General features: G+C 42.1%; 1 protein-coding gene across 3 annotated transcripts in view; it reads left to right on the top strand.

The window, feature by feature from the left end:
• Positions 1-12,667, top strand: part of NALCN (sodium leak channel, non-selective) — a 186,133-nt gene that overhangs the window by 9,216 nt on the left and 164,250 nt on the right. For all 3 annotated transcript variants that reach the window (XM_088667555.1, XM_088667554.1, XM_088667553.1), the window contains exons 2-3: positions 127-278; positions 2,102-2,284. In XM_088667555.1, coding sequence (XP_088523681.1) covers positions 171-278; positions 2,102-2,284 — 291 coding nt within the window. In that variant the 5' untranslated portion in view covers positions 127-170. The remainder of the gene's footprint in view (positions 1-126; positions 279-2,101; positions 2,285-12,667) is intronic.

Here is a 12,667-nt window from a genome sequence, read left to right as displayed (position 1 = left end):
GAGGAAAGTGAAGTGAAGCTAACCAAAACTTCCTATGTAGTTTGGGCAGAGCATTAATTTATTATTTAAGATGGTCAAGCGGCTTTTATTTGTTTCTTGACATGACAATGTTCTTTTCTTTTGCAGGAAATTTCACAGTTTTAGATAACCAAAGCTAATTTAAGTACAGTATGCTTAAAAGGAAACAGAGTTCAAGGGTAGAGGCCCAGCCAGTGACAGACTTTGGTCCCGATGAATCTTTGTCAGACAACGCTGATATCCTGTGGATTAATAAACCAGTAAGTTTTTCAAAATATTTTAAAGTCTCAGCCCTTTATATAAGAGCACTAGCTGGCCTGGCCACGCGTTGCTGTGGGTTTTTGTGTTAAGTGGACCTTTTTCTGTTAAATGGACCTTTAGAGTCCCCTCACCTGCCCTGTCCCAACCCTGACTTCCCTACTGTAAGTTTCAAAAATAAGACTCCCCCACCCACGCAAGTTCCTGAAAATGTCCCCACCCCTCCACTGCTTTGGCTGACTCAGGGTCCTACCTCCCCCCCCCATGGCTATGTGTTTCCCCCTCCCTTTGTTGTGCCTCATCCCTGTGATTCCCCCATCCTGTGAAAGGCCCTTATTCTGATTGTTTTTGCCTGTGGCCTGCTGGGCAATGCTGCGGCCTACACATTTTTCCCTGCTGGGCAATGCTGCAGCCTATTGAAAAAGCTGGGCCTTGTTTTCAGTTGGACTGTTTTCAGTTGGTTGCTGTGGAATTTTGTGATGTCATCTGGTGTCGCAGCTTTGGAGGCGGCAGCAGCATGCGATCTGCCTTTCTATTGGATGCTGCTGGAGTCTTCAGAGCTTCTGGTGGTGATGTCTAATTTGGGCGCCACTTTTTGTGTGTTTAATAATTATTTTAGGTGTGATAGGTGTGGGGGTTTTTTGGGGGGGGATTATGCCAGATCCCTCCCTGATGGGCATGGAACGTTGTGGCCAAATTTGTTACATTGCGGTTCAGCAGTTACAGAGAAAGGCTGTGACCTCCGCACGCGCAATGCCTACATTTTTATATATATGGATGATTAAGCCATAGTCCTGTTAATTCCCATTGACTTTAATACAAGAGATTAAAATACGTGCTCGTTGAATTCAAGGTGTTGTTAAATTGCTTTCACCAGTGTGTGAACGTATGAAAAATTGTAGGAAAGGTGTGTGACTGGGAATTAGGCTATGTCATGTTTGATCTCAAAGAGAGTAGCTAAAGACTCAACCCTGCTTTTCTTCTCCATAGAACATTGATAAGGAAATCAGGCTGAACTCATACATACCTACGTGGGGTGGCATACATTTGAGTAGAAACAGATTTTTATTAAATATCATGAGATAAAACAGTTATCAAATGCTGAAGTTAGAAATGTCCAGAATGTCGCTGAATAATATATTTTCAAGTTCTGAGATTATGGAACTAGCACTTTTTATAATTATTTATTCCTGAATACGTTGGACTGTGTTCACTGTCAGTCCTGACCCAATGAAAATAATGGCCATGGCTAATGTAAGCACATTCATTTCAGTGAATCTACTCTTACGGTAAGTATATCTTAGTTGGATGCCTTAAGGCAAGCTTCCTCAAATTTGGCCCTTCAGATGTTTTTTGAGACTACAATTCCCATTTTCCCTGACCACTGGTCCTGCTAGCTAGGGATCATGGGAGTTGTAGGGTAAAGACAACTGGGGGCCAAGTTTGAGGAAGCCTGCCTTAAGGTTTGGGTACCTAAAGTCTTCCTGGAAAAAAAAAAACTGGCAGGAATGTGAGAGAATAACTGATAAAGTGTAGACTCTAAAAGTTACACACGTTTTCTTTGTTTGAAAATAGTTTCTAATCTCCAGCAGTGATGGTGGTAAGACAGGGAGAAGGAAATGCACAGAGCAAGGAGAATCTGAATGATTTGCACAGCTGATTTAATTGCAAAAGAGAAATAAACTGCATTCTTCTCTCCCTCTTTGAGTGGAAAAGTTCCAAACTGTAGGTCATGAGAGCTCATTAAAAAGAATAGTTAAATGTCATATATTTTTACTGTTAAAGAAGGTGATGAAAGCCTTGTTACTGCTTCTTATTTTTTCAGTGGGTGCACTCTTTACTACGCATCTGTGCCATCATCAGTGTTATTTCGGTCTGCATGAACACCCCAAAGACCTTCGAACATTATCCTCCTCTTCAATATGTGACCTTTGCTCTAGATACACTACTGATGTTTCTCTACACAGCAGAGATGATAGCAAAGATGCACATCCGTGGCATAGTCAAGGTGAGCTTTTAAAACACTTTTTAATGTGTGTGGGTTTTTTTTTTTTTTTAAGGATGAGAAATAGTACATTAGGTCCTGATCCTAAACAAACTAGCTGGAAGAAAACATCATGGCTCTGAGGGAAGCCTATGTTGGATCACGTTGGGCAATATCTTGCTAGGTAATATCCAGAATAGACCCATTAAAATAAATGGAAAGAAGACCGAGGAGGAGTGGCAGAATAAATTAAAGGACTATGCCGAAATGGCAAAACATACTGGAACAATAAGAGAACCAGAAGAAAGAAATTTCATCAAGGAATGGGGAAAATTTGTGGAATATTTGAAAAGCTTTTGTATACAGTTAAATTCATTAGCAGGATTAAGGTAAAACAAGCAGTTAAATTTCTAAAACTGAAAACTGAACAATTATATTAACAATTAGTTAAGTTCTTTGACTTCAGTGGGTCTCCTTTGAGAATGACTAAGATTTGATGTCATTGTGTAAACTCCAATCCTGAGCATATTTATTTGACAGAAGCCCCATTGATTAAATAATAAAGTTTAGGATCAGGATATTAGACCATTCTATTATTTTACTGTATTTTACCATTCCCCCTCCCATCATTTTATGTGTGTGTGTGTATGTGTTTCATGTTGGTCTTTATAAAAGCGGGACTCTGTGTGTGTGCATAAGAAGTCATATAAAAAAATTGGATAATATGCCAACTTTCAGTCAGAATATTGTATATTAATCTTTTGGGACACTGTTTAAAAGGTTACTGAATATATAGATCAACAAAAAGGCCTTGTAGTACCCTAGTCTACTACAACAAACCCCACAGTTTGGGCTGTAATCTTTCAATTCTTTGGAAAGCCTTCTCTTGAAATCCATTTGGCGCCAACATTGATTGATTTTGGAGGCAGCTGGTGCTGTGGTCTAAACAACAGAGCCTAGGGTTTGCCGATCAGAAGGTTGGCAGTTTGAATCCCTGTGACAAGGTGAGCTCCCATTGCTCGGTTCCAGCTCCTGCCAACCTAGCAGTTCAAAAGCACGTCAAAGTGCAAGTAGATAAATAGGTACCGCTTCAGCAGGAAGGTAAGCGGCATTTCCATGTGCTGCTCTGGTTTCACCAGAAGTGGCTCAGTCATGCTGACCACATGACCTGGAAAAACTGTCTGCAGACAAACGTCGGCTCACTCAGCCAGTAAAGCGAGATGAGCGCCGCAACCCCAGCTTCATTCACGACTGGACTTAACTGTCAGGGGTCCTTTACCTTTTAAAAACCTATCTCTATAGCTAGGCTTTTAGTGATGTGGATTCTTGATGTACAGTGGTACCTCGCAAGACGAATGCCCTGCAAGACGAATTTTTCGCAAGACGAATGCGTCTTGCGATCCGATGGTGACTCGCAAGATGAATTCGTTTTGTGAAAAATTCATCTTGCGAATCGCGGTTTCCCATAGGAATGCATTGAAATTTTAATTAATGTGTTCCTATGGGCAAAAAAAAGAAATTTCAATGCATTCCTATGGGAAACCGCGATTCGCAAGATGAATTTTTCGCAGAACGAATTGACTCGCAGAACGAATTAAATTCGTCTTGCGAGGCACCACTGTATTAGGTTACTGACTTTCGTAGTAAGGAGAAGTAGTTGTGATGTGATGTGATGTGAGGTGATGTTCATATTTTTCTAATGCACTTGAATAATTGTTTTGTTAGTTTGATTTTATATTTGACGCATCCCACACTGGGATCACTTGAAGGGTGTATTAAAAATAAATTTCAGTTAATAAGAGAAATGAATATATATTTAATGATCAGAGCTGCTTAAGCTTAGTACCCCACCCCACCCCCCCAAAAGGTTCTGTATCACGATTACCCAAATTATGCCTCAAGAGAGTTTGATATTGCAGCCTTGATAAAATCATGCAATTTAAGTAAAATTCTAGCTCGTATTTTTTTCTTTACATGGACCGAGATGGCATGTTGTAGTGCTCTTGTGGTGGAGCTCCATACATGTGTTTGCAGGTAGTTCAAACTTGATACAGCAGAGGGGTTAGCATTCAGAGTTTTGCCAAATTCAGGTTCTGAGTGGGGAATCCATGTGAATATACATTTCAAAGTGACTGCGGGGGGGGGGGGCGAACTCCTTCCTTTCACTGCTAGTAAGAATTGGCCACACTAACCCTCCCAAAGTGGACATCTTAAACAAGCTTTGGGAGATCACAAGTGGGCATAATAAAATTACTCATCCGAGTAGGGTAGGCTTTCCAAAACAAAACAAAAGGCTTTTAGCAGGTATCAGAAACAATACAACAAAGGTGCTTGCCTGATATTAATAACCAGGAAGTTCCAGAGCATGGTTGCTGCCACACTAGAAGATCAATTCCTTGCAAGTATAGACCAAATATTATATGGAGCTTGTAAAGGTACAAGTTCCATGGATCAAAGTGGGAAATTATGGGGTAAGGCAATCCTTCAAATAAGATAGTGTCAAGCTGTTGAGGGCTTCATGTAACAATAGTAGCCAATGGTATGAGTCATTCATAAAAGTGCTCTTGACTAGTTCTACTTGTTCTTAAAAGGAGTCCATTCTGTCCTCTCTCTTAGCCAAACCACATTTTGCATTAAATGTGTGCTTTTAAAAAACTTTAAGTAAGGGTCATGGAGGGGAAATCATGACTGAGACTGTGGCACACAGGAAGGGGGATTTAGATCAGCTGATCTAAATCCCCCTTCCTGTGTGCCACAGTCTCAGTCATGATTTCCCCCCCAGCAGTGGTCCAAATGAAATCCACTCCCAGCTGCTTCTCTCCAATGCCAAACAGCTGCTTTGAGGGGTGGGTGTAATTTTTGTCTGGATCATTTCGTAGAGGGAAGGGGTAAAAATGATTCATTTTCACTCATTGTAGGCACAAGCCTGGTTGTGATTACGTAGCTGTTATTTAAAGTTTTAAAAGCAAGCACGTGTTGTGATGCTAGTTACGCTTTGGCTCCCGGTGTGTATACGATTTTTTTTTGGGGGGGGGGAGTTTGCATTTTTAGAATAATGCCAGTGGGAGCATCCTCTGCCTGCTAGGGCTATTTGAGCAAGGAAGGCAATCTTCATTTGGGTTGTGGCTTGGGAGGAAAGAGTTTGACCTCCCTTCCCCATGTGCTTTGGTTAAAGTGAAAACCAGCAGCACCAGCTTAGTATTATATTTAAAAAAAAATTGGGGGGGACACACTGAAGATGCAAGCTATGCATTTGTGAGTTGCATGTCTGCTTGTGGGTGAGGAATAGATGTAGGCTAGGCAAATGTGGCAAAAACCAGATATGTCTATCTTTTATTAATGGGTGTCTGCTTCCCTTGGCAAGCCTTGCATCCCAACACTGCGTGGAATTCAAAGGAGGCTAACCTTGTATCAAGTCATTGGCCCACCTGGCTCAGGACTGTGTGCTCTGACTGGCAACAGCTCTCCAGGGTTTCAAACGAGTCTTCTGGAGGTTCCAGGGACAGAAGCAGGAACCTTCTGCTTGCAAAGTTCTGCCACTGGGCTGTGGCCCTTCCTGTGTTGCACTTCTAGATAGCAGTAGCAGTCTGAAGCCCTTTTTGTCAACTCTACCCTGCAGTCTGAAATGGGTCATAGAATTATAGAGTTGGAAGGGACCACAAAGGTCATTAGCCCAGCCCCCTGCAATGCAGGAATCTTTTACCCAATGTGCGGCTTGAGCCCATGAGCCTGAGATTTAGGGTCTCATACTGTACCATCTCAGTTCTTCGGTACCTTTTGTAATCCACTAGACTAAGGCTGCCCACAAAAGATTGTCTAGAGGTTTTGGCTGGTATAAACTGTGGTGGTCCATCCCGAGTGGGATAATGGAAGCATACTACTGTATATTAGAAAGAGCTTTGCACTGTTTCTCCAAAATGTTGCAGCTGCTTTGTTGTTTTACTTTCACCTTTTATCCTTGCGGCAAGTATTTTAATGACTTTTGCACATTCTGCTATCTCATTTCTCATGAATTCAAGGTTTCATGTGCATGACTTCACCACAGCAGAATGTTCTGTAAGAACGATTTGTGAGATGGGTTTGCAGGTGTCTGCTCATCTAATCAATCAAGCGATATTGCTACGCTGCTTAAGTGCAGTTGCTGGGGCACACCAGAAACTCCGCAATAAGCCAGAGGGGCATGGGCATCTCTTTGCTTTTCCTGGAGGGGTCGATCCTTTGCACATGCTCCAAAGGGATCCGTGTTTTGCATCCAAATGAATGCATGTGAAACAACTGCAGGTTCCCATAGGGCCCTTCCCAAGGGCCCACCCCACCTATCTGGGGCAGAGAAAGGTGCAGCCAGAAGTCGTGGTGGGTGCTCCAGTTGAATAGCCTTTCCTGCTGAGGTGGCACTCCTCTAAGAGTGTGTGTGTGTGTGTTTTTAAGAAAGGTTACAAAACTTACTTTGCAATATCAACAAGCTTCCTAGATAATTTGGCACAGATGAAAATAAGGGCACTTTCTTTTGCATGAGTGGGTGGGACTAGGGGCGAACCTTTGTTATCTTGATGGGTGATGGTGGACCAGCACAATCTCCCCTCCAAACTAGACAGCACACGCTGAGCAGGATGGCTCTAGATGACAAAAGTGGTGAAGCAAGTCACTCACTACACAGAAAGTCAAATACATAAAGCAGTATATGTATATATATATATATATACAGCACGCATATACAGTGGTACCTTGGTTCTCAAACTCAGTCCATTCCGGAAGTCTATTCCAAAACCAAAGCGTTCCAAAACCAAGGCGGCTTTCTCATAGAAAATAATGCAAAACGGATTAATCCGTTCCAGAGTTTTAAAAACAACCCCTAAAACAGCAATTTAACGTGAATTTTACTATCTAATGAGACCATTGATCCATAAAATGAAAGCAATAATCAATGTACTGTACTATACAATAAATAAAACAGTATTGTAGATGATGAAAATTAAAATTATTATTTTCTTCTTCCCTGCACTGATGATAGTCATTGTTTGGATTTTATCTATTTCTGACAGTCACACAATCAATCAATCAATCAATCAGTAAGTAGCTGAACTGGCTTCCACACAGTCACAAAAACAAATTAACCAAAAAAGCCTCAGAAACAAAAATGCAAAATGAAGAGCAAAAACAAAAGCGCCAAACTTAGTCCGTTCTGGAAGTCCATTTGACTTCCGAAATGTTCAAAAACCAAGGTGCAGCTTCTGATTGGTGCAGGTGTCCCGGAAACAATAGATGACAGCTGCATCATATATTCGGCTTCCGAAAAACCAAAACACTTACTTCTGAGTTTTTGGCGTTTGGGAACCAAGGAACCACTGTATACTGTTCTGCATTTATAGAGAGGACATTGGTCCCATTTTACAGCTGGGAAATAGAGAACTGCAGCACCATGTCTAAGAGCAGCTAGTATGTTTCTGGCCAGAGCCCTTAAGGCAGAGTACCACAATAAATACATTTAATGAGCATATGAGAAATGTTTTCCCATAACCTCTGTACAATTACAGGCTTCTACTTCCCCATCAAAACTCTGCTCCAGCACATGCTGGCAGATACTTTCCAAAATGGTATCTGTAGCAAATGGATGATTAGTTTCGAGAGAAAACAGGCAATAAGAAGCTTTGTATTTCCCTACCCCCTCCATGGATGCCTCGCCTTCATTTTGTCTCACAGGAACATTTCTGATGTTTTAGATTTCCAGATGTCTTTTCTACTCTAAATCAGGGACAAGGATCCCCGCCCCCCCAACCTGAGGACTTCATTCCCTTCTGGGAAGTTGCCTGAGGGCCGTATGCCAGTCATGGGAAGGGCCAGTTGTAAGAATGTTTCCTATGTATGAAAGGCAACTCTGTACACACACTCACACACCCCTCTCTGTCCAGAAGAGGCATTTCAGAGTTCAGGGACACATCCTAGACATGCAAAACCAATTGGACTACTACAATGTGCTCTATGTGTGGCTACCTTTGAATGTGACTTGGAAGCTATAGTACAACTAATCCAGAATGTGGCAGCTAGACTAGTGACTGGGAGTGGCTGCTGGGACCATATAACACACATCCTATACTGGCTCCCAGCACGTTTCTAAGCACAATTCAAGGTCTTTGTGCTGATCTTTAAAGCCCTAAGCAACCTTGGCCCTGTATACCCAAAGGAGCATCTCCACCCATATCGTTAAGCCTGGACACTGAGGTCCAGCTCCAAGGGCCTTCTGGCAGTTCCCTCACTGCAAGAAGTGAGGATACAGGGAACCAAGCAGAGGTCCTTCTCGGTGGTGGTGCCCACCCTGTGGAATGCCTTATGAGGAATGGCTTAGGGAGTTGGGTATGTTTAGCCTGGAGAAGAGAAGGTTAAGGGGTGATATGATAGCCATGTTCAAATATATAAAAGGATGTCATATAGAGGAGGGAGAAAGGTTTTCTGCTGCTCCAGAGAAGTGGACACGGAGCAATGGATTCAAGCTACAAGAAAGAAGATTCCACCTAAACTTCCTGACAGTAAGAGCTGCTCGGCAGTGGAATTTGCTACCAAGGAGTGTGGTGGAGTCTCTTTCTTTGGAGGTCTTTAAGCAGAGGCTTGGCAGGCATATGTCAAGAATGCTTTGATGGTGTTTCCTGCTTGGCAGGGGGTTGGACTGGATGGCCCTGTGGTCTCTTCCAACTCTATGATTCTATGAATGCCTTCCCATCAGACGTCAAGGAAATAAAGAACTACACAACTTTTAGAAAACACCTGAAAGCAGCACTGTATCGGGAAGTTTTTAATGTTATGGTTTATATGTGTTAGAAGCCGCCCAGAGTCCCAGCTAGCTGTGCTGGGTATATATATTTTTATTGTTGTTAGTATATTTATTTAGGATGTAAAGCAGGAGCAGTGAAGGGTGTGGCTTGTGGAGAATTCTGGGGAGATGCCGTCCCTGCTCTAATGCCTGGTGTTTTGTTTGTTGGCAAACATTCATTGACCAGAACCTTAATTTGTCTTTTATACCATCCGCAGCATCAAGTGGCTCCTGGATGGGAAAAGTTTTGGTAAGGTCAGGAAATGATATCTTCTTCCCCATAATGGCTTGGTATTGTGCCAAGGCACATGCCAGCAGGGCTGGATGAGCAAGGAGGAAGGGTTTAGATACACCATATGGGGATCTCCCTGCATATGGGCATGGACAGGGTCATTTATCGCTTAAACATCTGTATTGCATTTCCAAACTCATTCAATCTGTATGAGGCTGGCTGAGGATAAAAATGGGGATCTGGCCAGGAGAGAGGTGTGCCTCTAGCATGGCTGGAGATCCTGCCCTTACAGAAACAGAAGCATCTGTATTTGGGGTGTGGCCTGCACACACCCCAGGCCCTCAACGGATGCCCAGGTATCAGGTATCACTTGCAAGTATTGATTTGTAGGGAATTGAATAGATTAAGCTTAATGCGCTCATCCAGTTCCTGTTATCAAAGCAATTGTTGGCAGCTCTATTTGGCTCTGGTGCCTGACATCCCTCTCAGCTACATTTTCTCTCTTTGCTGGCTTGTTCTGTGCATATTTGTTGCAGCTTCAGAAGTGACCTCTTCACAAACCCCATTTCCATAGGCCGCTGCTTCATCCCTGCTCCCTCTTTCTGCCTCTGTGCTGCTAACTGCGGAGGGCACCAGTTGCTGAACCCTGCACCAGGTCTTTGATAGCTAGACATTTATGTTGAAATGTAACTTAAAGAAGGAGGTTGGGGCGGGGGAGGCCATCCACGTTTGCTGAAGAATTTTGCCACTTAAAAACTAAACAAGTACGGTACGATGGCAGGATTGAGCCAAAGATCTGATGGAAAAACTGCAGAGCCAGCAAAAATAAATAAGTAATGCTTAAAAATAGCATTGGATGCTGTGGTGAATAGTTATGCACCAGGGGAAAAAGTGTCCTAGACCATTTCAAAACCTGGAAATATCCTCTCTCCAATTTGCCATTCCCCCAAGAAGAGACTTTCCAGCTTCACCATCTGCTAAATGTGAATTCCTTTAGAATAAGAGCATACCTTCCCACCCACTTCCTTACAAGTTGGTTCACCTGCAGTGCTCAGTTTCTTCCTTTGCTTCTTCCTGATTGGGGGAGGGTATAAATACTAAAAAGGAAAAGGAAAAAGCGTAGTTTAGCAAAAATACAGATTAGTCAGACCATGCTCGCCAGTCCCAGAGATGCTATTAAATATAGGATTGTTTGCAGCATTGGAAAATATATCACAAAAGAGGGGTGGAGAGCTTGTGGCCCCTTCAAATGTGCTAGTTACTGGGGTGTAAGGAAGTCTTCATCCAGACCCTCATGCCTTCCTATCTGAGGTTTCCAGGTTGGTTTGGGGGATCAGCCTGCCATTCTTTGTGACCAACATGTTTGGTTTATCATGTGATGGGCAAACCAAGCATGCTTTTCCAGAAAGCCAGGAGATAGGGACATTATCCCACGTTGGCACAGGGAAATCAATTTACGTAAATACCCACAAGCAAGACCTGCTGTTTACAGTTTAGCCTCCATTTTGTTCCCATGATTATGAGCTTTCAGCTTAGGTTGAAGCACTGGGCCTGGGCAAAATATCCCCTTTCTTCTCTGTTTGGGTCTTGGCTTAGCCAACTGAGTCCTGGTTCTCAGAAGTTGCTAAGAAGAGGATGTAATGAGACCCTATTGCCATCTTTAGGCAGAATGGCGGAAGAGGCAGAGATAAGACTTAACCATGGTTTGCTCAATATAGTTGTAACACTTAACCATGGTTAATGCAAACCCTGGTTTGTGAATCCACTGCAAAGCCATAGTTTTATATTCTGTCATCCAGCCAGTTCTTCCCTATGAGTTAGGAATAAATAAGTAATGCTTACCATGGTCAGGAAAAACACAATTGATAAGCACTTTGTGTACAGAGGAAGCTTGGGCAGGGAGTAAAGGCCGTTTAGCTTGCAGTTTTTTGAAGGCTTGAGGCAAGTAGAGGAATTATGTGGAATTATATAACCCAACTTTGGGTGCACGCAGTGTTACTGATATCCCTACTATGAAAATAAAATATGCAAACAAGGGGTGGGGAAGAAGGTTTTTTAAATCTATTGTTGTTTGATTGGGACAAGGAAATTGGAGAGGGGAATAATAGCCTTCAAGAGTAACTAATTGACCTTTGTACATCGATTCACTCATTTACTGTGCAGGCAAACCTGGTATCAGTAGATGTAGCTCAGGTGTGACTCATTCTTCTCCACACAGTAAAGTTATAGAATACTCTTTCCTTAGCATCTGCTCAACACAGGGCAAGGTATACATATATATTCCACCAAATTTATTCCTGTATTTGTGCTAAGCAAACTTCATTTAGTCTCTAGCGGAAGGAAGGCCATAAAACAGTTCAAAATTCCAAGCGGAATTTTTCAATTAGTTTTCTGCGGAGGTTTCTACCTTAACGTTCTAACTTGAATTTTTGGATCTTTGTATTCAGCTGCAGGGGGATTTTCTGTTATTCCTGTCAAATGCTTGAATGGTAATTTCAGAGCCTCTCGTGTCTTTCACCATGGAAGTGATTGACAGTCTCTTACTGTGATGCCTTTCATAGCAAATATGATTGATAACCTTAGCCAAATTACATGCTTACCCTTTGGTTCTTAACTTCCAGCCCTCTTCTACCTTTCTTAATTGTTTCAGCTAACCCCCTTCTTCCCTTCCTTTTGTGCTCTCCCATTTTGCTAATCCTACATCTCTGCGGTGCCTGATACACTAGAATGTTCTTGCTGATTACTGGAGTTATATTGGCAAGACTTTGTGCTCGTAGGTGTAAAATTACTGGATTTTGCACAGTGGGGCTATTTGCAAGTTCTGGGTGTACTCCACAGAAAAATAAAATGCATTTGAATTATTCTGTGTGCCTCTTATTTGGCTCATACAGTATTCCTTTTATAAACTTTGGGAATTATTATTATTTTATTTGCTAATTAGTTTCATTTAGAGAATAAAATATTTTTGCTTCCTAATCCTTTGCACCAACAGGCCTTTAAAATGTGCTTTTAATATATTTTACTTTATTATTTTTTTAAAAAAATAGTAGCCAGGTTTAGTGTGTGTGTGTCTTGTATTACACTGCATAGACTGACATATGTTTCATATTATATTGTGTTGGAATAACACATTTCAGGAGATGGTTAAAAATAGTTTTGCGTTTTTATGCAGTTCACCATCCCATTTTAGAAAATGCCTTCTTGGGAGATGCTTAAGAGTGTTTCCAATTACTGTCAGGGTATTGTTTTTTCAGGCAAATTACCGTATTTTGAGTGGTATTAGTATGAAGGTCTGGGACCAGGATGTAAAGAAGAGGCCTAGGGAACCACAGCAGACATGCAAGCAATGGACCAGAAAGGAATTCAGGAC

The sequence above is a fragment of the Zootoca vivipara genome, chromosome 4 (assembly GCF_965207765.1).
Source record: "Zootoca vivipara chromosome 4, rZooViv2.hap1.1, whole genome shotgun sequence".
Lineage (NCBI taxonomy): Eukaryota > Metazoa > Chordata > Lepidosauria > Squamata > Lacertidae > Zootoca > Zootoca vivipara.
Note: the sequence above shows the minus strand (reverse complement) of the source record. Positions and strands in the feature narration are given on the sequence as shown.